General features: G+C 31.7%; 1 protein-coding gene across 1 annotated transcript in view; it reads left to right on the forward strand.

The window, feature by feature from the left end:
• Fbxl17 (F-box and leucine rich repeat protein 17) overlaps positions 1-26777 on the forward strand; it is a 509566-nt gene that overhangs the window by 338441 nt on the left and 144348 nt on the right. Inside the window, exon 7 of the mRNA XM_076856944.2 lies at positions 16645-16721. Within this exon, the coding sequence (XP_076713059.2) occupies positions 16645-16721 (77 nt within the window). The remainder of the gene's footprint in view (positions 1-16644; positions 16722-26777) is intronic.

The following is a 26777-nucleotide window of genomic DNA, read 5'->3' on the forward strand; positions in this document are numbered from 1 at the left end:
ATTTATGTTTGTAGCTTTGAGGATCTACATATGCATATATTATTTTCTCTTTTTAAATGCCTTTATATTTTGTTGCTGCATTCTTTCCATCTCTTTTATTAGACAGGTTTTGCATAGTATTTCTCATCATATTTACAAGTAATTTAGTCCTCATGCCTAAAAATAATGTCCTACTTCATTAAAAGATGCTTAATAAAAGTGTTACATTTGAACTTTTTTTTTTTTTTTTTTGAGAATGCCAATTAAATGCAATGGCATGACTTAACTTATTGGCACATATCAACATTAACTCAATCGTTAAACAAACTGTTTTGAATTATAGGCCTTGCTGTTGGTGGATATGTGAAGAATGGTAACAGGACAAGTCAGGCCCAAGGTAGAAGTTAGGTTAGCATTGTGACGTTTTGCATACAGTGATCACAGCAAAAAAAGGGATGTAGGAGGCTAGGTACAATAGTCATTTGATAAGAAACAAGTGCTTGGGTCTTTGTTACTGTTTTAAACCTACATAGAGGTGATGAATATTTTTTTTCAGGGGTTTCAAACTTAAATGTCTATAAGGACCAGACATTGAATATAAATCGTTACAAACTCTATCAAGTTGCATATTCAGAATGGTGGGGACTGTGCACATCTAATATAAAAGCACTCATATTCATACGTTTGTTTAAAATACTTTCTCATTCAAACAAACTGTGGCTGGGCTGTCTATTTGTGACTCAGGTGAGGCCTAAGTATCTGAAAGGTTTACTGTTTTGAGATAATCGTGAATGTAGTAAATTTGTTCAGTGAGCCAAACCAGACAGTTATGTAAAATCTATGGTCCAAATGTCAATTCTCCAGTTCAGAAAACATTGAAATAAATAGATATGGTATGAAATTTCAACAGCAAAAAAAAGTGGCAAAATGGTTTTAGTCCATAGAACAGGAGGTAGTATAGTCTTGCTAGAGCAGTAATCTGTTGCTGCAAGATCAAGTGTGTGCTGGATTACTTAAATAGTAACTATAGTATATTATAATAGTAGTTTATGCTTAGTGTCTCAGTATAAACAATCTGGAAAAAATCTAAACTTTGGTCTTGTTTTCATTAATTGTTAGGTTTAGTGTTTGGTTGTTGTTAATAAAATTACCAATGAAAGAAGAACATTTTCCCCAGGACTTTACAGCCTCTACACACTTTAATCTGATGTAAATCAAACAATAAAATCTCAGATCTCAGGTTTAAGGGATTAAGTATTTGGCTAGAAATCAGATTCAGGGTGATTGGATATGGGTTCAATTAAAAATGTGTTCACATGTTATTTGTATGAATAGTGTTATGGCCATGTAAAAATTCTTTCCCCACACAGTTCTGAATGTCTCTTTACAGTTAATGTTTGGCACTGGTTATACCAGCTATTATACGAGATTTTCAAACTGATAGAGGGTGTATTAATTTTTGCAATAATCATATATTTATTCTCTTGCATTTTTCATAGAAGAAATGTCTAAACTTGAGTATCCTCTTTCTACAATAAATCATTAAGAAAAAAAGTTACAAACTATTTTGGGGGAGTGGATTCTATAAATAGCTGTTCCACTACCTAGAAATGCCAAACATTGTAAAGAACAATGAAAGGAGATGAAATTACTACCCTGTTAACAAATAAATACCTTGATATTGATAATAAGTATGCTTTTAAAGAACTAAGTTGAAAGTTTTGAAAGTTATATGGCATAATTGAATAATGCAAAAGTATAAAGTGGCTTTAGCTAGTTAATAATTTTGCAGTCATTTCCCAGTGGTCTCCATTTTTAAACATTAATCTTGTGAAAAATAATATAGTGGCTCATAGAACTGAGTATATTTTTACATAATGGTAAAATAAAGGTATCTTTTTCTTTCATTGAATTCTAGAATTTGATTTTGTGAGTTTTATAGTAACATGTCAAAAGTTGTTACTATCCTCAAATTATTTTTATATTATATATCTAAAAGGTCTTTCAGATGTAGTAGACATCCTCAAATACAAAAAAAACCTGTAGTATATTTGGTTATCTTAGTTTGAATTTTGATTTTTATATGTGTTGGGCTTTAATTAATGCTTTAAAATATTGGTGACCACATCTTTTTCTTGGAAGCCATGTTTACAGAGAGTTTTTAAATACCAAATATGTGGTGGCTTAACATAAATTAGCTAGATCATAGGTGAATCATTTTATGTGAGAAAGAAATATAATTTACATTGGAGTGGCAAATGGTACACTCTTGGGTTCAATTTTCTTAAACCTCATTTGTTGTATTTTTGTTTATCATTTGGGAAAACTGTTAAGTCTTTATCTCTCCAATGGTTCTAAGCATCTTCATATTGATTTAAAATTTTCAGTGTTTTAGTATGTTCATTAAAATCTTTTATGTACACAGTAGATGTATTTGTGAAAATCAATAGACTACAGGTTTTTTAAAATTGGGCCATTCATTTAAATAATTAGAAGTATCAAAAGAAAAAATCCCCCCTTCTTCTTCTTTTTAACCAGCTATTGAAGTAAATTTTTCTGAGATTTTCATGGTTTTTATCTTTTACTGTTTGCTGTCGAAGGCAACAGATTTTTAAGAATACTCTTGATTATAGCATAAGTAACATATCTTGCAAGACATAGCATTATATAATGTTTTCCACTAGATATTCAGTTAGGATAGAAATGAGAAATGAATGCCTAATGCTAACAAAGGAGGTCATGATTTGGATGATTTTAATTGTTTATCAACTTTAATTCATGAGAGAATAATGAAGTACATGTAATGAAATGTTAAGGACCCTATGGAATGCCCTGTTCCCTGGAGTTATTTGGTTAATTTTGGATAGCTAGATTGCTTGAAATAAAGGTGATAAAAGAAAGAGAGTAGCTATGAAGATACCCTAAGAAACTAGCATATAGGTTGTTTTCATGTGGGCCTAAAAAGATATTGTAAAGAGATCTGCACCAATTATATCCTATAAAGTGAATAAATTATAATATATGTGCACTTTTAATCTTGTGAATTTTAAGAACAATTTTAGAAATATCTGAGTTAATGTTAAATTATAAACTGATCTTCAGTTATCTTTTTTTAAATATTTATATTTTTAGGTATAGTGGGACACAATACCTTTATTTTGTTTATTTATTTTTATGTGGTGCTGAGGATCAAAACCAAGGCCTTGCACGTAGGAGGCAAGTGCTCTACCATTGAGCCACAACCGAGCCCCTTCTGTTATCTTTTGACATTGTTTATTTTCCTAATCAAAAGAGAAAGAGAGTATAATTATTAGAATGAAGAATATTTGATTTTTTTTTTTATGTTGAACGAGTCCTGGTCTTCATTACTCGCCAGAATGGCCAAAGATAAAGGGCTGATAAAACCAATATTGTTGGAGCTGGAGTTGTAGCTCAATAGCAGAGCACTTGCCTAGCATATGAGAGGCACTGGGTTTGATCCTTAGCATCACATAAAAATTAATAAAATATAGATGTTATCCACCTACAACTAAAAAAAAAATTTGAAAATCAATATTGTTGGGTTAGGGTTGTTGTAGAGAGCTTGCCTACACGTGTGAGGCTCCGGGTTTGATCCTCAGCACCGCATATAAATAAATAAATACATTAAATAAAGGCCTATCAACAATTAAAAATATACTTTAAAAATTTTTTAAAAATCAATATTGTTGATGATGTGGAGCAACTACAACATTCATATGTGTTGGTGGGAATGTAAAATGGTGTAACATTTTTCCAAATCTTTGGGAAAAGATGTGGCAGTTTCTTATAAAACTAATCATATATCCACCACATACAACTACTAATAATCTATGACTCAGCAATTCCCATCCTAGTTTTTTAACCCACAAGAAATGAAAACATATATCCACAAAAAGATTATATAAAATGTTCATAGCAGTTTTTTTCCATAATTGTCCCCAAACTGTAAACAATCCATATGTACTTCAAGAGAAGAATGGATAAAAAATAGTATGTTCATATAATGAAATACTCCTTGGCAACTGAAAATATAATCAGGAAAAAATAAACATGAAGTGAAATAACAGATGAATTTCAGAACCTTACACTGAATATTTTTTTAAGTCTTCCACAAAAGGTACATAGAATATGATTCCATTTTTATGAAATTTTAGAACAGGGTAAATTATGGTAAAATAGAACAATAAAATCATCTACAAAAGTAGTTGTTGCCTTTATAAGTAGAAATGGACCTTGACATGAAAAGAGTATTAGGAAAGAGTATTAGGAATAGTCTTGACCTTGATAGTGGTTCAAGATAGATATAGAGATACACATTTTTCAGAACTGATTGTGTTTAAAATTTGTTCATTTCCCAATAGGTAAATCTTGATTAAGGGGCGGGAGAACCATTAACAAAACCTGAACTCTAGTTAATTGTAAGTATATTTAAGTGTTTAGAAGTGAACTACATTGATCTGCATTTACTTTATAATGCAATTACTTTATAAATTGATGAATAGATATAGGGATGGATAAAGAGATGTTGCACCTAAGATAAAGCAAATGTAGCAAAATGTTGCTTATAGAATCTAAATGGTGGATAATAGGTTTTCACTGTACATTTCTTTCAACTTTTTGCTTGAAAATTTCCATAATTAATGTGTTGGAGGAAATGAGTCTTTATTCCAAAAGTTCAGAATACACACCTTTTTGGAATTTGATCTAATTGGCTGAAGATATAGTGTTTACATTTTTGTCTGTCATAACACTTAAAATTTTCTCCTACCTAGTTATATCTTCTTAACTGCAATTAGCTTGTCACTTTTACATATCAAATTCTTTGGTGGAATATATGTAATCCAGTGATTAATTACATTTTAAGGCTCTGAGTTAGTTTCCTTGACTACTGTAACAAATTACCACTTTATACTTTTAAAAAACAACAAAAAATTATTCTTTCACAGTTGTGGAGTACAGAAGTCCAAAAATCAGTTTCACTGGGCTAAAATCAGTGTCAGCCTACCTTAGTAGGCCACGTAGTGGGGGAACAGACATTTCCTTCCCTTATGTGGCCACATCGTTTCAGTCTCTGCCTCCATGGTAATATTGCTTTTTCCTCTCTATTATTGTCAACTCTTCCTCCTCCTAAGTATACTTGTGATTGCACTTAGGGCCAATCCAGATAATGCAAGATAAAATCTCCCTATCTCAGAATCATGTTTGCAATGATACTTTTAAAAATATAACAATTGGAGGTTCCATGCATTTTGATCTGGTATCTTTGGGGGCCATTATTCAGCCTACTACAGGCAATTTTTGTTGTTATTTTATATATGCCAGATTCTATGCTGGGACCTAAATAATAATACTTAATGTTGACTTGTGTAATGTGTGCCAGGTGCTACCCTATGTACTTACCCCCCTCCTTTTTTTAATTAGGAGAAAAATTTGACTCAATTTAACATAAACTTATTGAAGTATACATTTCTTTCTTTCATGTGTCACCATTTAAAGCCCTAGAGAGCTAGTTTTCTGAGAAATGCACTTTAGGAAAAAGTATTCTATTCTAAATAACCCTACCTTATTTGTATGGATGTTAAAGTTGACAAGATTATGAATTCCCTTTGGAAAGAAACTTGTCTTATCCATCTTTTTATCAAAAAACTTAATGGAACAGTAGGTGTTAGTAAATGCTTCTTGAATGAGCAAAAGCATCTTCACAAACATTATGAAATATAAACTTTATAAAATCTTTGGAAGTAGTTGTTATAATTTTCATTTTACAGAAGAGACTTAGAAAAGTAGAATTACATTCCCAATTTCAGAGTAATTCTCTACACACACACACACACACAGAGTTTTGATAGTCTGAACATCAGAGACGTATTTTCATCCTCTATAACCAATTGGTTTTCTACATGAAACATTAAAATTTAGTAAATTCTCATGCACCTAAATATCATCTTTATTTTATTATTGTACTAACCATGAATAACAATATTTTTTTATTTTTAAAACTTCTTTAATGTCAATTTCTCATGGATAAAGATGGTGATGGTATTAAAAAGTGGGAGGAAATTTCTAAACGACACAAAATATTTTAATACTTTTTTGAAAGTTCAGATCTTCCTCAGAAATATCTTAAGCATACCTCTTCTTGTAGCTTTTTTATAATATATTTTTTAAAAACTCATTGATATTATGAATCATATATATATCATTGTGCGCTTTATTTTGTTTCTTCAAAGTGTATCCTAAAATCTTATCTCACTTGAAACTTTTCAGCACTGAATTACAGAAATCCCTTTAGGGTGAATGTAGCCCAAACTTTATATTATTTTTATCTATCAATTTTTACCTTACCAGCCTTTCTCAAGCATTTCTTTCATAGTTTTATATGCATTTCTAATTGGATAGGGCTGTATATAAGTAAACAGATAAATTTAGGCCTTTTAGTGATTATGTAATAAGTGAATTATTATTTCCCTATTTTTCCTCCATATATTCTATCCTGCATATTTAAATCAAACCAGTAGTTAAAATAATGCTTACTTCATTTTATATCATATTTACCAATTTCCTTATAATATAGCCTTCTATGATTTCTTTTACCTTAACAGATTATGGCATAACATTAAATTGCCATCACTTTTCCCATAGTCTGAAATGTTGCCAGATGGACCAAGTATATTGTGTATCTGTGCTTACCTTTCAACTGAAGGTCACCAGAAAAAGTTATGCTCTGTGTTTTCTTTGTGATATTATATCGACCAGGGCAGAATTCATGATATTCTTAGGACCCATAGAAGTAATTGACTCTATGATATTCCTTTTCAATGCCTGGCATTGCTCTTACCTATTTATTCCATTAACATCTTCAGAAAATAATAAACTCCCCAGAACTCTTGAGCTTGCTCAGAAAGTATTTCTTTATTTAGAGAGAAGTGTTTTCTATGTAGAGCAGAAATTTTAATACTGTTACTCCATTCTACTATGCAGTTTGTTGATTATAAAGACAAAACTTTGGTAACTGTAATAATAAACATTTAGAAATATGTCAGATATATCCTTAAAAATAAAATAAAGCTGAATACTAGGACTGGGAGTGTTGCTTGTTCCTGCTGGTTGTCAGATATGATATTTCCTGCAGAGGTGCCTACTGTCTGAAACAGATAGTGAAATGTGCCTTCTTCCTTCTTCATGTTTACTCACTGTCTTGCTTTTGCAACTTTCTGCAAGGAGAAAATGGATAATGCTTCCCTCCTATGGTTTTTCTCAGTCTTACACACTGGTTTCATTAACTTTCCACCACTTTCTCAATGAACAAAGAGATTTGTTTTCCCTTCATAGTGAATAGATTGGGGACTGGTTCAGGGAAATCAACTGGATGTTAATGATTTTTTTGTATTTCAGATGCTAAGTAAGCTGCTAAATTCCTTTATTTGTGCATTTACAATAATTATGTATTTCTCGATTCAGTGGCTATATTGGTATGGGAAAAGTGTATCAGGAATTATCTTTATAAACACTCATGTATATATGTACACTATATGCTACTTCTTTGATTACAAATTAAATTATTTATAATCAAATGTTTATCTTTGCTAGATAAATTAAAAAGTTTAGAAAGAAAACTTTAGAACTATATTTTCCAGGTAAGTGGACTTTTTAACATCAGTAATCTTTGGACTAGCTTGATACCCAGAAAAGCTGAGGAAGATTCAAGAAGCTTTCCCTAGAATTTCTAAATCTCATCCTTTTGCAATTACTTGAGTGTTAGGAAGGCAATGTGCAGGAGGAGTTGGTTTCTCTATTCTTCAAGCAAATAAAAATTATCTGAAATCAACTACCATCCTTTCATTAGGATTTTAAAATGTAAACTGCATACTTGTCATGAAAGAATTGTTGGTTGATGCCCCTGTTGTCATTTGTAGAAAAACATACAGATTTTTAAGCATAAATGTTATATCTTTGTTCTTAATAAAAATTTTTCTTTGTGTGTAAACATAATGTACCAAAACAACTAAACTTGACCTGCTGCTCTTTCCTATAAATGTAAGAACAAAGATGATTCACCTCTGACATGAACATTAATATGTAATAATATAAGGGGAAATGGGAGTAAAGCAGTGGCAATCCCAGTTCTTTGAAAGCAGGTTTTATGTATTCAGCACTAATGATCATTAAGCCTCAAAGGGCTCAGAGTTCAATCTAGCTAAGTATCAATAAGGTCAAATTTATGTATGTCCCCATCTTCCTCAAACATATGTGCTCTCCTTTCCTTTCTGAGTGAATAGATGGGTTATTTTGTTCCTAGTGTTAACATTTTTTCTGCTCACTAATCTAAAACTACTATTTATCCCTTCCCTTTTAGAAACATTTAATAAGAAGCCTTGATTAGTCAGTTCTAATTGCAGAATTAGTTTTACATTATGTTTACTTAAAATCACCCATAAAATTTTTTATTAGTTTTTTTTTTTTTTTTTTTTATCAGGGTAGTAGTTTACTAGTCCTAAAAACTAATGATGAAGTGCAGACTTCCTGAGTACAAGTCCTTTCAGCATGTGGAAAACATTTGGAATGGAGATGCTGACCTGCTTTCCTTTGTATTTGATTATAGCTATCTAATTATAAGCTCTCAAAGCCATCAAATTAGTGTTGTCTCCATTGCACTTTAAAACAACAAAATCTTTTCTTTTTCATGTCACTAAAATTATTTTCCCAAAATTTTGAGTTTTAGAATTTTCCCAAATTTTTGCAATGTTTAGAATCATTGTAAGCTAAAGTGAGAAACCATTCTTTTAACTTTTATAAATTGTCTTTACCTCCTATGTTCTATAGTCTTCTGAGAGTTGGCTTATCCAAAAAGAGATTCTGTGCCTTCCCAAATGAGAAGGAAACCTTTTGTCAGCATCTTGTCTGAGTTGCCTCCTTGACTACACAGGTCATGGGAGGTCTATGTTCAACATTAGTCTTTGGCTGTATCACAAAACTGGTATTGAAGCACAGGCCAACTCCCAGAGTACAAGGGTTAAAGAGGCAATTAGTCACTACAAAGCAGAGTTGTGGCTGTCTGCTGGTGAGGAAGTGCTTAACTCTTTCATGAATAATGCCTGAAATCTCTTTTACCTTCTCAGTGCTTTTATAGTCCACTAAAATTGTCAGCCAATCTAAATTAAAGATGAGCTTAAAATTACAATATATATTTGACATAAAATATATATTTACTAAAAAATCTGAATTGAGACTTTTATATCAGTACATATAGGAGTCAGAGTAAATAGGGTAGAAATGGACAGAGATTATCGTCTGTTTTATATTCCATCTAAACTGCACAGTATTCATTTTAACTACTTGGAAACATAGCAAATCTCTTTAAAATATTGTAAGCTTTACTATTAATGCTCTTATTTATTCTTGGTGATAGGAGTGGTTCAGAGATTGCAAGGATTTTACCTGACTTCCCTGCAGGAAAGGAATGGCTTCAGATGAATTATGACTCACTAAAGTGGGACATAGTTTTTAATGTTTTTATATCTGTTTTTCTTAAGGTCCTGGAATTTTGCTTCTGTACAATATATTTTATTACATGTAGGGTGATAAAATCTTCTCTACTGCCCTCCATATTGACATATGCCAGATATCATAAAGATAGCACTAGCCTTAATGGTACCAAAATTTTTGGAGTGTCTGGATTCCCCTAGAGTTATTGGCTATGAATTAATGGAATCCTCCCTGAAAACAAAAACAAAAACTTAACAGAAGGAGGTTGTTATTGTTTTTTACATTTGCTATTTCAAATATTATATTTGTTTCCTACTAAAGAATGAATAAATTGGTGAATTAGTAAGTCTTGCCTTTAATTTTTTTCTTTGCTTACTTTCTAGCTCTTGCATTAATCCTGAAATACTACTATCTTTGGTTGATTTTTAGTATTTATGGAGATAGTGATATATGATTTTTCTCCTTTTAGGTATGAACACTAATTTTAACAATAACAATAAAATTTAGAATCCTTCTTAAAGGATATAAGTATTATATCCATTATTTTATAATAACATGACTCTGATTATATATTTTAGTATTTCTAAGACATAGTTTATACTCCATAAAACATTGTTGAATTAAATAAATAAAAGTTTATCATCTTTTTTCTGTCTCTGAGGAATGCTTCTAAAAAGGTAACTCAAATTATTTCATGATGTTTAGTGTAGTTATAGTAAAAGGATGAAACAATGGCTAAAATGAAAAGCAAAGCTTTTGAATAAATGTATATGAAACATTAAAGCTGGAGCCAGGTTTATCACAGTGTGTTAGTTTAATCTCCATTCCATCCCTTTAACGGTCTTGTTTCTAAGTAGTTGAAAGGAAATATGCATTTTTAAGTATTATAGGCTGTGTTTTATTTGAAAAACATTTTAAAGCATCCTAAGAAAAATTCAAATTAAATTAAAACCTGCTTTTACTATATAAATAAAGAAAAAGTACTCCCATTAAAACTGTTTCACTATGATCCTTTCTAAATATATTATAAAATATTATTTCACTATTGTTTTACTCTTTCAGTACTGAATTCTGATTACTGTCTGGTAGGAAACCTACCTAATGATAGAGTCACTAAGGGTGGTCCAGAAAGAAACTAGTAAGCGATGATATCTATTGTGCTTCCTTGCCCTCAGTGGTGTAACATCTCTACTGGCAAAGGTGCAAGCCAATAGAATTTAAGTTTCAGTAGCATTTCAATTTATAGCCACTTCTTTGGTATGTCTCATTTATAAATATTACAGGAATAAATTAGTACTATTCTCAATTTTTAAGCTTTCAATACCTCTCTGTGTGACAAAATGGACATCAGTTTGCCACTGTTTAAGTAGCAAATACCTAAATAAATCTCAGATTTACTAATTAAATATTGGCTTTCCAGAGAATAACATTGGATAACTGAGAACTTAATGAGAATCCTGAGATAATTGTCATTAACTGGTGGGGTCGGTGACATTCTGCATGTCACTCTTAGTCTTTTCAGTGTTGTATATTAAAAATAGGCTTTGAGCAAATACTGTAGTATTTTTGTTGAAAATCAACTTTTAGAAATATTTTGGCAAATATCCTTTCTATGAAATAGCTTTAGAAGTTTATGTGAAAAATTGACTTGAGTATGTATTTGGCACTATGTTGTTAATGGGATTGTATGGAAGAGCATTTACAAGACTGTGTTGTAAAATACAAAATTTACTCATTATATCACCTTGGTGCCACCTGTCATGTTCCTGAAATACTCTTACCTTCATCATTTATATGTGGTTGTTTAAAGATAAAAATCACTATTGCATGCTATTTCTGTGAAGTTAAGCTATCCTATTACAATAAAAAGTATCTATAAGTATGATGTTTATAAATGAAATTGTATCCAAGTGTAATAATGGAAAACATGCTAATAATAGATTCTTGAATTGACTCATCTTATAAATGTTTATGTGTAAATTTATTTTTCTTTGCACATAAAAATCTTTTATATTGTGCATTTTCTGAGAACATGGATACCTGTAAATCATGAGCATTCATTTATTATACTGGAATTGGATTATTCTTCAGTAAAACTCAATTCTAGGCTTTAGAAAAATCAATAATATATCATTATTCTTTTTGTAAGTCACCAAATTATGTTTTGGTGACCTCTGCTATCATTTAAATAACCCATATATGAATTAGGATGAGTTTCTGCAGCATGCAGTTGGACTAAGTTTGCTCCCTTGTCATTCTCTCTCTAGATCTTGTAAACCCCTTTCATTCTTTTTTCAGCTACATTAGTGTGTGTGTGTGTGTGTGTGTGTGTGTGTGTGTGTACACTGTGGTTCTTATCTATATAATATAGATTCTTTTGTTGGCTTGTTTAATTTCAAGAAATTATGAAAATGAGGTTCTATTTCTAAACCCCTGCATAGATCTCTTTTATACTATATATGCTTTTCAGGAGTTTTGAGTTTTGAACTATATGTTTATTCAACTTTAAACATGCCTAGCATCTTGTTGAACTTATTTACTGATTAGTTTACAGTACTCTTCATACTTATTTCTGGTTTAAATATGTGGGATTGTTTTAGTCTTGTTATGTTTTTTCTTCTGCTTAAAGATGTATATATTACTCAAATATGAAAGTGACTTAAGAAAGAACATCTGAAAGTTTATTTAGAAATTCACCAAGCTACATACTAATGCTTCTGTAATGGGGACATTTCTTTTCACACATCTAAGGTGATTGAGCCTGTCCTTTAAAGTGAGATTTGCAAACTAGTGTCTGGCAGCTCCAATTAGCTTCTTTTGGTTTGAAGCATATCACAAACAGTAACAAGGTCTCCTAGGACACTCCTCTTGCAAGCAATGTAGTCATATTTCCTCATTAGTTCTTTTCAATTGTCACTAATGCCATGTTCCAGCTTATGAGTAGGAGACAAAAAACATAAAAATTTGGTATATATGTAGAATGCACCATTGTTTTCCATAATTCAGGGCTCTTTTGAATTCCTTTGATAGTTCTGAAGCTTACACAGCTTAATTCATTAACCTTTACCCTTCATATAAATCAGGTGATTAGGAATCTACTGCTAAGGAGACAGATTTTTCTCTCCACTGAAACTAAATAATGCTTTCTCTGCTTTAAAAAAAAAAAAAAATCTTATATAGTTCAGAAAAGTAACCTTTATGTTACTTTTCAAATTTCGTCAAATGTTTCAGGTGCATTTTTTAAGAACATTATCAAAAGCAAGTGAGCATAAAATTACATTATTATCAAAAATAATTATGAATGCTTTGAATACTTTGGAGCAGGTTTTCTGGAACTTTTTTGTATTTTAAACAAGTTTTTCTATATGTACTCAATAGCTGTTATGCAAGAATTTACAATGATAGCAATTTTTAAAAAATTATCTTTAGACTGCTGCCAAAACATAAAAGCAAGAAAATAATCCAAAAAGAGGCAATTCAGAATAAACTAAAAGAGTATTTAAATGTACCTAGGACATTTGTTTTGGAGAAATGTTTCATATGAACCCTCATTTTAGAGAGAACAATGATATAAGATCTAAAAAAAAAAAAAAAAAATAGATGGTTGGTCTACGTTTCCTTATAGGTGAGACTAGAATGTCTGTCTTTTCCTATTTCCTTTTGTGAAAGATACAGCTTTTATTTCTCAGAATTTGGGAAGATGGTTTAATAGTCTTAGTTGTGCTTGAGGTATATGAGCTAATTTAACAATATTTGGTATTCTTTGGCCTTTTTCCACTATGCCTTTTTCCCATATTATGAATTTCTCCTTAATAAATCTACAGATTGTTATGTTCCCTAAGAATACATTTTTTTTTCTCTGAGTTTTATAATGTCTTAGGTTATCATGTGTGAAATGTGAAACCTTTGAATGTACTAGTCCATATAGAATGCTGGTCATATGTCTTCAAGAATGATGAGGATGGAGGGAGGGAGAAAAGGGAAAATTTTGAATGCTAGAAACTGAGTTTAGGGGTTCAATAGCTTGTTTGTACAGACCAATCTGTATTTTATCACTGAGATTATTAAATATTAAATATTTAATATTAAATATTAAATATTCTCTTATGATATCATGAGTAGGAAAGGGAATAGAAAAGCAAAGACTTTAAATATAGTCTTTGGTTCTGTCACTCCTCACATAAAGATTGTTGCTTTGCAAACATTTTTACCTTTATTATTGCCATTTTTTAAAATGCCCCATTAGTATGAATGTGTAACAGCAAGTTTCGTATGTTCAATAAAAAAATGTGGGGAAAAAATAAAACAAGTAGCAAAATAAAAGCAAAAACAACAACAAAATGTCCTTTAAATTTTACATAAACACGTGACATCAAAAAATTACTCTGGTTTTACCACTGTTTCCTGCATACATACTACATAGAAAACTGGTGATTGCTTTGATGTTAATGGCTAGAGCAAAAGTAAACGTGGTTCGTAGGCTTGTGTTATAGTAGGGTACTTCCTGTAAATATATTCTGGAATGGATTGTAAAAGTTGCAAGACAAAAGGACAGTAACCACCCATGGTCTCTCATCATGACCTGTTATCCCCACATGCTGCCTTTAGATACTAGCCAGGAACGTTCAGTGGTGTTCCATTTCTGTCAATTTGCAATAACAGGAAAACACAAACCACTTCTATTTTCAACTCTCAAAACAATAGCTATTTTTATTTATTTGCTATTTATGCCAGCCATTCAATTTTGTGTTTTAATATTATATTGTGTTTCAGCCCAGATTCACAGAACTTAGAGTTTCCCTCCTCAAATATCACTTCCATGAATGATCTACAATTAAATTCTGCTACAAATCCTCCAAGAAATAGTTTTGTTTCTCTGTAAATTTTTATTCCAGGAATAGCCCAATGTTATGCATAACTTATAGCACATAGACCGTGCTTACAGGGCAATTAAACATATTTGGAAATCCTTATATAACTGAACATTCAAGAACCAAGCAAAAATTCTAGGTGATCCTTTGTAAAAGCAAAGCACTCTCCTCTTACTTCACCTTAGTCACGTGATAATTCTTGGTATTACATCTTGAGTAAGCCACATAATTGTTTGCTATCTACTCACAATCATGTACACTTCCTGAACCTTTCTCTCATACAGAGGGGAAACCTGGTTGTTATGGCCTTTTATCAGTTTTGGAGCAATCTTCATCCAGTGATTGATAATCTTCTTTTATATAAGTATTAGTTCTCATATGAATCAGCATTTGATTTTTCTTATACAGTAAAACTGATTTCTTATTTACTGCTTGTAGTCTTCTCTGTTTATCTCCAATGTTCATATGTACTGTAGCATATCTAATATCAAATCAAGTAGAAAGGATACAAATAGAGTGTTGCATTTGTTTAGAATTTTTCCACAATCAAACATAAAATCAGACATTTGAACTATTTGAATAAAATGAGAATGAAGTATCATTTTTGATTTTGGGTGGTCCTCACAAACTATTAGATCTACTAATTTTTTTTGGTAAGTTACAAGGAGGACAGTGAGATATATATCTATGATATTACAGAAAATGATAAGGTATTTTTAACTCCTTAAGATTTTGCAATCATGTAGGGCCTTTCTTTTTATTCTTAGCATGTGAAATTGTTTTTGTTTTGGTTTTGGTTTTGGTTGCCTTTAAAAAGCGCTTATGGCCCATAATGTTTTGTTTCCGTTTCCAGTCTTTCTTTTAAATGCATTTATTAAAATGATACATTAAAGCCAAATGACATAGAATTAGGTTTAAAAATTTCTTCTCACAATAATCTGTATCAATCATAATTGCCTTGTATTGCTCTTTTAAGTTTTCTGTTATGGTCATGGAAAAGCTTGTCCATTTTTATCATAAATCTTTTTTTTAAAGTAACCAAAAATAGAATGTTTATCATTCCATTAAGACAAAATTCTATAAAAATATTTTGAAAGAAAAATACGTCTTCTCTGTAACTAATTTAACCTTCAGTAATGAATTCTGTGGAGAAAAATTGTGTAAAATTTCCTGACATTTTATGAAGATACCTACAAATAAGCTAGACAACAAATAAAATATCTGCAAGACAGAGATGGATACATGAGTAATTTTTGATGGATTATACACAGAGGTATCAAATCACTTGATCCTTGCTTCCTAGAAAAGGTTAATGACTCTTTTTGCTTTTACCCTTTTACTTAACAGTTATTTATAAAGATTAAAACAGGAACTGCATTGGAGAGTGCATATACCTGTGTGTCAGTATGACTGTACAGGTTTTTCTAATATTATGAAGAACTGAGCCTCAAAATGGATAGTATTAATCACTTTTTCATTCATTCAGTTCTGATTATCTTATTATCTGCTAGGGCTATTAGAGCAAAGTGCACCATTCAAAAACCTTTTAATGAAAACCAGAAAAGATTTTAAATCTTACATGTTTATTTATTATTAAAATGCCCTAAACCTACATACTGGTTTATTTAAAATAGCGAAAATAAAATATTTTAAGGTAAAAGTTTAAAGTTTTTATGTGCAAAGATATTTCACCTTTAATCTACCATATGTGTGTGGGGGTGGTGGTGCTGGAGATCAAACCTAGGGCTATTTGCTATGCATACCCAGCCCTATATTTAATTTTAAAAAGTTTCAGATTTTTAATATATGTTTGCCTATATTGAATAAAATTTTACAAAAATGTATATGTTTAATGTTATCAAACTTCAACATTAATAATTGAACAATGAATAATATTGCTGTTCATCTGTAATGACCATCCACTTACATTCTGCAGTTTCATTATAATTATTTTATTATATAAATGGTGTATCTTAATTACATAGCATATGCTTTCTAGTCTTTTATAACCAAATATAACCTTATAGAAATATCTCTTTTCATCTCTTTGTCTTTACAAAATGCACTTGTCATAAATATATTTAATTAAAGTCATTTAGGAATTAGAGCATTTAAGTTTAAAGCAGGGAATGTAATACCTTTCCTGAAACACCCTGAAAGAGGTTCGTTGAAGAAGAGAGATGTGGTATTCATCAAATGCTGACCTCTTCCTCTTATATTTGTGTCAAACCCCTGCTAATTTAACTTGAAAAGCATTGATATAACTCACCACTTTTTTATGTTTCAGGTGTGTGGAGGTCATTGCAAAGGAAGGACAAAACCTGAAAGAGCTGTATTTGGTGTCCTGTAAAATCACAGATTATGGTATGTAATGAGCCGCTGCCTAATTCTTTTCAAGAATAAAAAGTAACAAAACTGTTGAAATTTTTTTAAAGAAATCAAGAATTATTTTGAAGAAATTATTTGTTTGCTTATGCTAATGAGACCCAAAACAAAATAAAATATCAAAAAATCATGAGCTTATTGCCAGGTAAATGAATGCACATATCAGTTCATTGTCAAATGCAATAATATACACCCCCCACACAAAAACACACTATACATATACACATGGGATTAAAAAGTACGATTCAAAGAACTAGGAAGTAAAAATAAATTTTAGGAAAATTAAATGTTTAATATTATGAATTTAAGAGAGGAAATTATTATATTGAGTTTTTATTGTTTACTTTTATATAATGTCAAATGCACTGCTACTGACATTCTGAATGCCAATGTTCTTAATGCTTTAAATTCTTCAAAGCATTAGAAACGTCTGTGTTTAAATATATAGGAAGTAAAAGGTATACATTTGTATGCAACATTTGAATTGTCTTACTTTTCAATATCCTTTTAAAGTGGAGAAAAGCAAGCTACAAAATATGAAAAATATTGTCACATTGTCATAGTAATAAAGAAAAATAACATCCCTTCCTTTTTTATTAAGCTTTATGTACATTTTGTTATGCAATTTGCAATTTGTGTATTTGACCTGAATATGGAGTTTTAACTGGATAGTTGGCAGACAGAAATGGTTTCCTTTTAGGTTTTTATTTTTTTATTTGTTCATTTAAATTTGGTAATATGGTGAAAATGGTTTCTACCTTGAGGGAAATTAACAATCCATTACTTTTTTATTCTTAACTTTGGCATATGCTGATGACTTTAATCACTGGAGATTTGTATTTCACCAGCTACCAAATTCATCATTTAGAAAAACTACTAAAGTTATACTAAAGTTATACTAAAGTTATTATAAAGTTACAATAAAGTTGTAGAGTACTTGTCTAGAATATTTCAGGGCATGGAAATATAGCTCAGTGGTAAGATATTTGTCTAGAATGTGTGAGGCCCTGGATTGGATCTCCAGCTACATGCACACACACACTTGCTCTCACACAAATTCAAGTTGAAAATATCTCTAATTTATGTTCAGAGTTTAATCTTTGAGAATTATAAATGTGTCTTTTGTGAATTTTATCTATAATGTTTCTGTGTTGTTGAGTTTTCCCTAATTCTACCTTGCAAAGATGTGGGTTTTTTTTTTCTTTTTTTCTTTAATTTTTAGTTATAGTAGGTCAGAATTCCTTTACTTTATTTATTTTTATGTAGTGCTGAGGATCAAACCCAGGGCCTCACATGTTCTAGGCAAGCACTGGACCACTGAGTCACAACCCCAGCCCCGTTGCAAAGATGTTTTGACGTGTTCTTTTTCCTCATAGTTTACTGGTTTGACATATTTAAATTGCCTTTTAGATATAGTAACTCTATAAAACCTCCTGTATCTCTTATTGTCTAATTCCTGGAGCAGACTCCCTGTGTAATAAGGAGCATATTGAAAATAATTATGCACACGTAGATTTGTTGATGACTGTACATTGATTCATTCCAAACTCTTGGCATTCAAGGACCTTTATGACCAGTCTCATCAGTCTCCTGTTTCTTCAGTCCTACTGTGTATTTCTTCCCTTTACTTGTTCTTACTTGTTCACTGTTGTCAGTTGTCAGATTACTAATTGCTGAAAGGTAGGATTTAAGCTATCCCTTAAAATGAACTCCTGAATTTCTGCAGTGGAAATGTCACTAAAATTACACTTCGTTTTGGAGGCATAGAAATATTTTATCTCGGGGCTGGGGATGTGGCTCAAGCGGTAGCGTGCTCGCCTGACATACATGCGGCCCGGGTTCGATCCTCAGCACCACATACAAAGATGTTGTGCCCGCCGATAACTAAAAAATAAATATTAAAAAAAATTAAAAAAAAAAAAAAAAGAAATATTTTATCTCCTAACAAAGCTAGTGCCCAGGACTTACATGTTAATTGGCAAGTTACAAAAAAAAAAAAAAGGAAGAAAGTTCCAGAGCTTTGGACTTAAGGCAGATCTAGGATTAAGTTTTGTGTTTGTTCTTTATCTATTCTTTGGCCTTAGGGAAGTTCCTCACATATCTGAGGTTTAGTTTCTTCACTTGTAAAAGAGAGAATTAATGTTTCCATGTGTACCCAGCCTATTCCAGTGAGCAACATAGAGAATACTATTAGTAAATGTTGCCTTCCTACAGGAAGAAAGATAGAGGCAAGATTTACTCAGTATATTTCTACCCCTTTCCTTTCCTAGGTCCTGGAAGAAATTTTTGTTTTAGTTGTTATTACTGTTGCTACTGTTTTGTGATATTCTCATGTTCTGGTTTTTGAGATAGTTAAGATTTTTTTTTTTCCTGCTGGTGTGTTTAAAATATGTTAAAACCTTAGGGGCTGGGATTGTAGCTCAGTGGTTAGAGTACTTGTCTAGCATACATAAAGACCTGGATTCGATCCTCAGCACCACATAAGATAAATAAAGGAATTGTGTCCATCTACAACTAAAAACAATATGTATATAAAATAAAATGTTAAAAACTTTCTAATATGGTTAACCCTTATTTGTATCTCTGAATTATTTAGGTCAGTGGTTCTCAGTCTTATCTGAACATTAGAACACCTGGGGAGTTTCTAAAGCATATGAGCATGCAAACCTTACCTAAGACTAATTTAAGCAGAATTTCTATGTGATGGGGCTCAGGAAGTGATTTTGTTTGTGATGACAATGTCAAAATTGAGAGCAACTGACTGAATATATTGGGGAGGAATCAGAAGAGAACATTTTGGAGAACCCCTCCCATTGTGATAAGAAATCAATAATGATTTTGCTTGAATCTCAATCCCTCCAGCTTCAAGTTTTCTGCCCCACCTCCTTTCCTTTCTTTCTTTCCATGAGTTTGACGTATTTAAAGCATTTATGATGAAAGTCTTCGTCTGTGTTGATTGTATTCTCAAAAATGTCAGGGCAAAATTGAGGAAGAGGAGAAAGAAAGGTTAATAGTTTATAAGATTTACTATAATTGCTATTTGGTTATAAAATATAGACAGATTACTGGAACCTCAGCTAATCTTTTTCCCTAGTACAATGCCTATAACTTATGAGTATTTTTGTCAAAAAGACAAAAAAAAAAAAAAAGATTCTTCTTTATAACTAGAGAAACAGCATGTTTTTGGAGGTAACTGCTCTGTTAGGGAGGCTTTCTATGCTCCCTTGCCTTATTTTAATTATAAATTCTAAGACAGGGAAAAAAAAAAAAGGATGTCTTTGCCTTCTTAACTGGGTAAGCAGAAACAGTAGAAACATAGTCTCTAGAACTTCTTGATGATTGAAGCTACTTTGAAATTTTCAAACTTGACATACACCTGATACTGAGACAATTTCATCTTTCAAGAAACTGCTCTGTGTTTTTGCTTCCTATTGCTGTACTCATATTCATGTTGGTCATTTTCATGCCTCCTTTCCTCCTCTTCTTGTGGGAACAGGTTGGTTTATGTTTTCATTATCATATATTGACAATTTTGAGGATGTTGTGCAGTATGCATTGATTCAGAGACAGCAGCTCACCTGGCATATCATTTGTAATTTTTGTCAAGATTATCACAGGTGTTGAATGTAGTATTATAGTACTTAGCAGCACCTGGCCAGGTTGTTAGGAAGTTATGTTCATTTTAATTGATATATGATACAGTTGTCATGAAGAAAGCTATCAGACTAATAGGTTTCTAACGTCCCAAATTGAACATAGGTCTTTATGGTAAAGGATAGCAATTATAAACAAATAAATAATTTAGGCATAGCTAAATGGAAAATACAGTCTTGGAAAATTGCTCCCTGAAGAGAAATCTAATATTGTCACTCTTCTATCACTGAACAAATGTTTATCATAGGCATAATTATGGAAAGGAACTAAAAAATAGGAGTCAGAGACTAGCTTACAATTGTAGTTTTACCTATTCTTTATTTTGTACCCTACAACAAGTTACTTAAACTCCTAATTTTGTCATCTATTTAGCCACATGATATATAACATATAAGGTAGAAAGGAATATGAAACACTCCTCTAGTGCCTGGGGGCAAAGTGGCCACTTACTAATTGGCAGTTCTTATAATAGTAAAATATTCCCCTCCCCACTCAGGATCAGCCTTTCACCTCCTCAGATGCTGCTTTTCTGTTTGTGGAAATTATATTTTAGAAGTCTGACCTATTTAGTCTATAGCTGCCTAATTGACTTCTAGACCTAAGCTATCAGTAGGGGGAAGAAAGATGCAACAAAAATTAATTATCTCCTCATCATGTTTTATTTTTAATTTTCTATCTCTTCTTTGTAATACTTTTGGACAATTTTATCTTGGCTCCTCTAATGCTTTTCTATATTCCTAGAATAAATTGCCAGCTAATAATTTCCAGTCCACCTTTTGGCACTCCTCTTCCCTTAGAAAAATGTATCTTTGCTTTTAAGAAGGAAACAGGAATAGAAATCAATCTGTATTACTCAAGTTTATGGAGGTCAGAATTGGTCTTTCTCTTGGGTTGCATGCCACCTCATATGGTGTAATAAATGGGATGGATGTATAAAGCCCTTACCTCTAATAGCGTCTCCATAGTAGATTTTACCACTGTGACCCTGGTGTCAGAGGGCAGTTGTAAAAAGGACCCAGGTTACTTCTGAGTTGTTAGCACATTTCTTTTGATTTTAGCACTCCTGAGGGCCCTTAGAAATACACTCTAGAGATTTTTTGTTTTGTTTTGTTTCTTAAATGGTTAACTTTTAATTTAAAAAGATTATAAACAGTGAACTATTAATGTTGTTTGGAGGCCTACAGGATTACTGACAACCCAGAGGCTTACTCTACCTCACTCCATGTGCTCCTTTTACCTCCAGGGGGCCTTGGAGTGCTCTTTCTGGTCCTGTTTTTAGCTTCCCAGTATTGTTCTTGGCCACAGCGTGTGTCTGTCCAATCTGGGATTTTTAACATAACAGCAAGACTTGCCACAAGATTTTTGGATCACTCTGGACAAAAGATCTCCCAAGTGAAGGAGGTCATTATGTCCGTGGTTATCATTGAAGATGTCATTTAAGTTGATCTACCAATCACAGACATGATATATATTCATTCTGTCCAAAAAAAAAAAAAAAAAAACTGATTCAGTACCTGCTGTGTTCTGTGAGAGGACCTGTGTTAGATAAAGGAGATGTGTGGTTTCTGTGTTCCTGGTGCTTTCATTTCATTTTATTTCATTCTAGCCTAGCTAGTATGCTTTTTTTTTTTTTTTTTTTTAAGTAATCAATCTCTTTTTAGACAAAGAAGAATGGCAAGGAGTGGCTGGGTAAGATTAATCTTTGCTTTGGTATAACCCATGCCTCATCCCAGCCTTATTCCCCAGCCTTGTTGACCTTCTAACACTATTGAAAGATTAATAGGTTGTACCTTTCCTACCCCTTCTTGGGATACCAGACCTCTTTAGTTGTTAGTTAACCCAAATTAGGAGCTAGAATATATTATCAAAGTAAGCACACTTAAGAAACAAAAGAATTCCAAACAAGCATTTCAGATTACACATTATCAAAGTTGCTTCTTTTTTCTTGCCAAACCAATACTGATAAATTATTCAAGAAAAAAATTCTTATAACAAAAATAATTTTGCTCTTCATTGCATCATCTTATTTTTCATATTATTAAATGTGTATTTCATCGGTTGATTTTCCATTTAAAATAAAATGTCCAGTTTTTCCCTTCTATGTTTTGTTTCACTTTCAATTATATTTCAAACTGCTCCAAGATTGCTGGATAAGATTCGACTCTTTCTGTTGGGAAGAATAGCTCTAACAGTTGTAAAGTGACAGAGAAGAACTTTAGAACATATATTTGCAAGTCAAAAAGAATGTCTTACTGTTTACTGTTGATTATTCACTCTTTTTCTTCATTCTATTATTTAAATATAGATAGCTTTTATTATTGCTTACAAAATAATACTAAATTGCTAAATCTTCTGTTGTTGCAAATTTCCCATTTTTATGTCCATCTCGCAAGTTATTTCTCTGGACTTCTAACTATTTTATTCTTGGAGTTCCTCACTGCTGGATTTATATTCCTACTGTCATATTTAGAAAGTTTTATGATCTTTTTTTCTTCTCTGTAATGGATACAATTTTTCACCAAAAAATTGATATTGAAACATAAACTTTTCTAAATATTTTTGCCCCACAGCAAAGAAATTGTTGAGTTTATTCCCTGTTTCCTGTGACATCCAATATTACAGCTATGAAATATTGAAACAAAAGACTGAAAGACTGAACAATGACAGTGATTACCATTGTGTCTTGCCATAATAGACTGCATATCTCTCATCTATTAAGAATTATTTCCCAAAATATTCCTTAAAAAATATTACCACAATCAACTCAAAGATTAATTCTGTGTGTAGGATTTAATTAAGAAACATTCTAACCTATATTTATAAAACTAATTGTGGGGCTGGGGTTGTAATTCAGTGGTAGAGTGTTTGGCTAGCACACTGGGTTCACTTGTTAAGATATCTCAAGATATTGTGTCCATCTGAAAGTAAAAATATTTTTATAAATTGTCCTGTTTGTGCTTACAACCTCTTAATTTTCTTATACCTCGGTGCATATATGCCTGTGTTCCAAATTAATTTTTTATAACTGAATACTAAATTTCCATATTTAATTTAGCCACTAACTGAAATATTAACTTTCCAACTTTCCTTTCCTCGTTGATTTTTTAGCATTTTTGAAGAATAGTGTTTAATTTTATTTAGCTATTTTTAATATTGGTCTTGTTAAGAGGTCTCCTTTTATAGATACAGAAAATTTATTCGAAATCACATGAATAATCATTTTTCACAATTCCCATTTTTTATTTTCATTGCTTAGTACCTGAGGTATGCAGACAAAGCATTTTTTCCTTGTACCAAGCAATGGTATGAATAGAATCATGATTGATCATTATCAGTGTTGAGTAGATAATTGTAAAAATGCTAGATTTCCAGTATCCTGCAGAAGAAATGACTTCCTAATATTAAAAAGTTCTTGAAAATTGATGTCTTGTATGGTAGTGAGTTCTTCATTGAAAAACTATTCAAGCAGAGATATTCTGTGGGACGATGTAGAAGCATGGAGGCATTGTGATAGGGAATTGACCTATATGGTCTTTAAATCTGGGGTTTATACTGGTCTGATTTTAATATTTTGTTTCATTTGGCAAATGTTTATTCTGTGTGTGAACATTGCTGACTAAGCACTGTGGAAAACACAGAGGGGGGAGATGGATGAGAAGTACATACTCGTACACTGAGAAATAAGACATACCAGTGAAAATCTAACATTTTAAGCAATGTGATAGTGTCAGTTAAGAAAAAGAAGCCCTGTAAGATGTAGGGCCTCAGGAGAATACAGAATCATCATCAACCGCAATAAGTGGGGAAGCATTTGTGGAAGAGGAGACGTTGGAGGACAGAGATGAAAAGGAAGGGCATTTGAGGTAGTACAGACTGAGGAAAGGCTCAAAGCAAGAACAGGTGTCTGAATGGATGAGTTTGTATGCGCTGCTTAATCTAAAGAAGGAACAGAAATCATCCAAAGTGATTACGTGCACACACGGGCAAATTTTGAAGAAACCTTATGAAAATATTCTAGTTCAAAATTCAGGGTGAGTTCCAATTTTTGTTGCAATTTTTTCTGTCTTATTCACCATTCCCATGGCAACAAATTCACTTAACAAGTATAAAAAGAAACAGTTACTTTAGGTTATAACTATTAATCAGATATCCAGTTCAGTTGGAAACAAGTCAAATGTAAACTTTCACAATACTAGTAATGATAGAATAACTAAAATTTATTGAATATTTTCTGTGGGTGTTATTTATCTAATTCCACTTTAATAGGTACTATTGATAGTCAGGCTTACAGATACGGAAATTGAGGCCTTGAAAAGCTCAGCTTCACATAGCTTATGAATTACATTATCATATGGAAAGTAACACTACATAATATAAATTAAATATTAAAATAATTTATTTTACTCTTATGCCCATCACTGATTAGACTTACATCCTTATATCTGCTAATATAAAATAGGGTAAGCCTCTCCAGAAGATCTTGCTCTTTTCATCGGTTAGCTGAACTTCCATATATAAAGAGCAACTTTCCTTTGTCAACTTTTTGGTTTACTTCAGTTTAACATATGTAGGAAAGGCAAGAATAATTTGTTTCCCCTTTATTAAAAAACAGTTTTCAAAATATTCAATTGGTTTATATTTTCTTCCACAGATGATTGATGATAAATTGATGTTGTTGTTTAACTATTATTTTAAACGTAGCAATTATTTGTTCTTCCTGATACTCCAATTGTTCTGTCTTTGATAGTACAAGCTTTGTGTTGGTTCCTGTGTCCCTTAGACATGGATCCAGTATGTCAAGATAAATACCCAGCTATTTTAAACTTAATGATAGAATCATGGGAACATCCATTTTTCCAAAAACGCTGGTAACTTTGAATGATTTTTTCTAAGTTATTCTGCACTCTGAATCTTATGTCATTGTATTTTCTCCTGAAAACTCCAGCTAAAAATCTATTATATTCCTAATCACAGGTCTATCCTTCCCATTGTAACTCAGCAAAGTCACACCCCTAAGAGTCTTAAAGCATCTTCATTCAATAATTCCCAGTATACTAAAATATGTAGTATCTTATATCCAGTACTCTTTTAATTCACAGCCACATTATCTGCTTTTGGAGAAGCTAAGGGTGATGTTGGAAACCTAGTAGTTTCATATCTTAGTTAATTCATCTACTTGTAGGGGGATATTACCTTCTGATTTTGCTTGTCTCACAGTTTCTGCATTTAATTAAGTATTGAAATTGGATCTCTAAGATGTGGCTATTTGGAAATAAGGTAGCATTCAAACTATATGGTCTTATAAGCACTCATTCAGGAGCTTTCAAACTTCTTTGTTCTGTAGTGAAAAATACATTTTGCTCTTAAGGTGCTTATTAGACTGTCTCTAATTTATACAACCCTTACTAAGACAACCAGCAGTTTGTAAACACTGTTGTAGTACTACTTTCGTTCAATGGATAGATAAGTACTAGATCTATCACTGAATGACTTGCTTGAGTAGAAAACTGATGGATTTCCTTGGTACAGAATAGATACTATTCTTGAGGTAGAGGTAACAACCTTCTCAAGCTTGACAAATATGTTGATCTTTAAAATCATGAGTTAATATTCCTTCTATCTCACATTTTGGGAATAAAGAAAACAAACAGGTTCCCTTGATAATTTCAGAATAGGATAGATATTAAATGGAACTTTCTCTTGAGACAAAAATTGGTTTTGCTGATATAGTTTCTGAACTAAGTAAATCAAACTTACTTTTAACTTAAATATTAAACTGTTAATTTTAACCCTTATCACTAAAACATTCCCTTGGGGTTTAGGCTGAATCACCTAGAATTTATCTGTCAAATGTGTTTTTCCCCCTTGGGTCTATCTGCATAAAATTAAATAAATAGTTTGAACTTTTCAACTTGTCAAACAATTGTGTTGCATGATGTGGTTGATCCAGCCTCTTTGCCTCTTTGTACTGTCTGTGTCAGATGCCTGAAAGTAACTTTGCTGTCAATAGATATGACTGAGTGTGAGTAGAGAAAAAAGAAAAAAACAGTAAAAAGAAAGAATAAACAAAATTCATTCTGTCTTTAGAAAGTTATGGTACTTTTCTAACATCTATATGTCCTTTTTTAAAAACAATCTACATTCATACTGATGTAAGAGTTGCTAGTCAACATAGTTTCATATTACAAATAATTCTTAGAAGCATAAGAAAAAAATGTGTAGAAAATTAGCTAAGTATTGTTTGGTGATTGATTCTTATATATTTTTAATTGTCCCTATTTCTTTCTTAAGTTAAATCCCATCCTTCTCCCCATCCGCCTTTCTTTTTACTGTTTGCTCATATATGGCTCCAGGACCTTCTCCAAGAAAGCACTTTTGCTT

The sequence above is a fragment of the Callospermophilus lateralis genome, chromosome 5 (assembly GCF_048772815.1).
Source record: "Callospermophilus lateralis isolate mCalLat2 chromosome 5, mCalLat2.hap1, whole genome shotgun sequence".
Taxonomy (NCBI): domain Eukaryota; kingdom Metazoa; phylum Chordata; class Mammalia; order Rodentia; family Sciuridae; genus Callospermophilus; species Callospermophilus lateralis.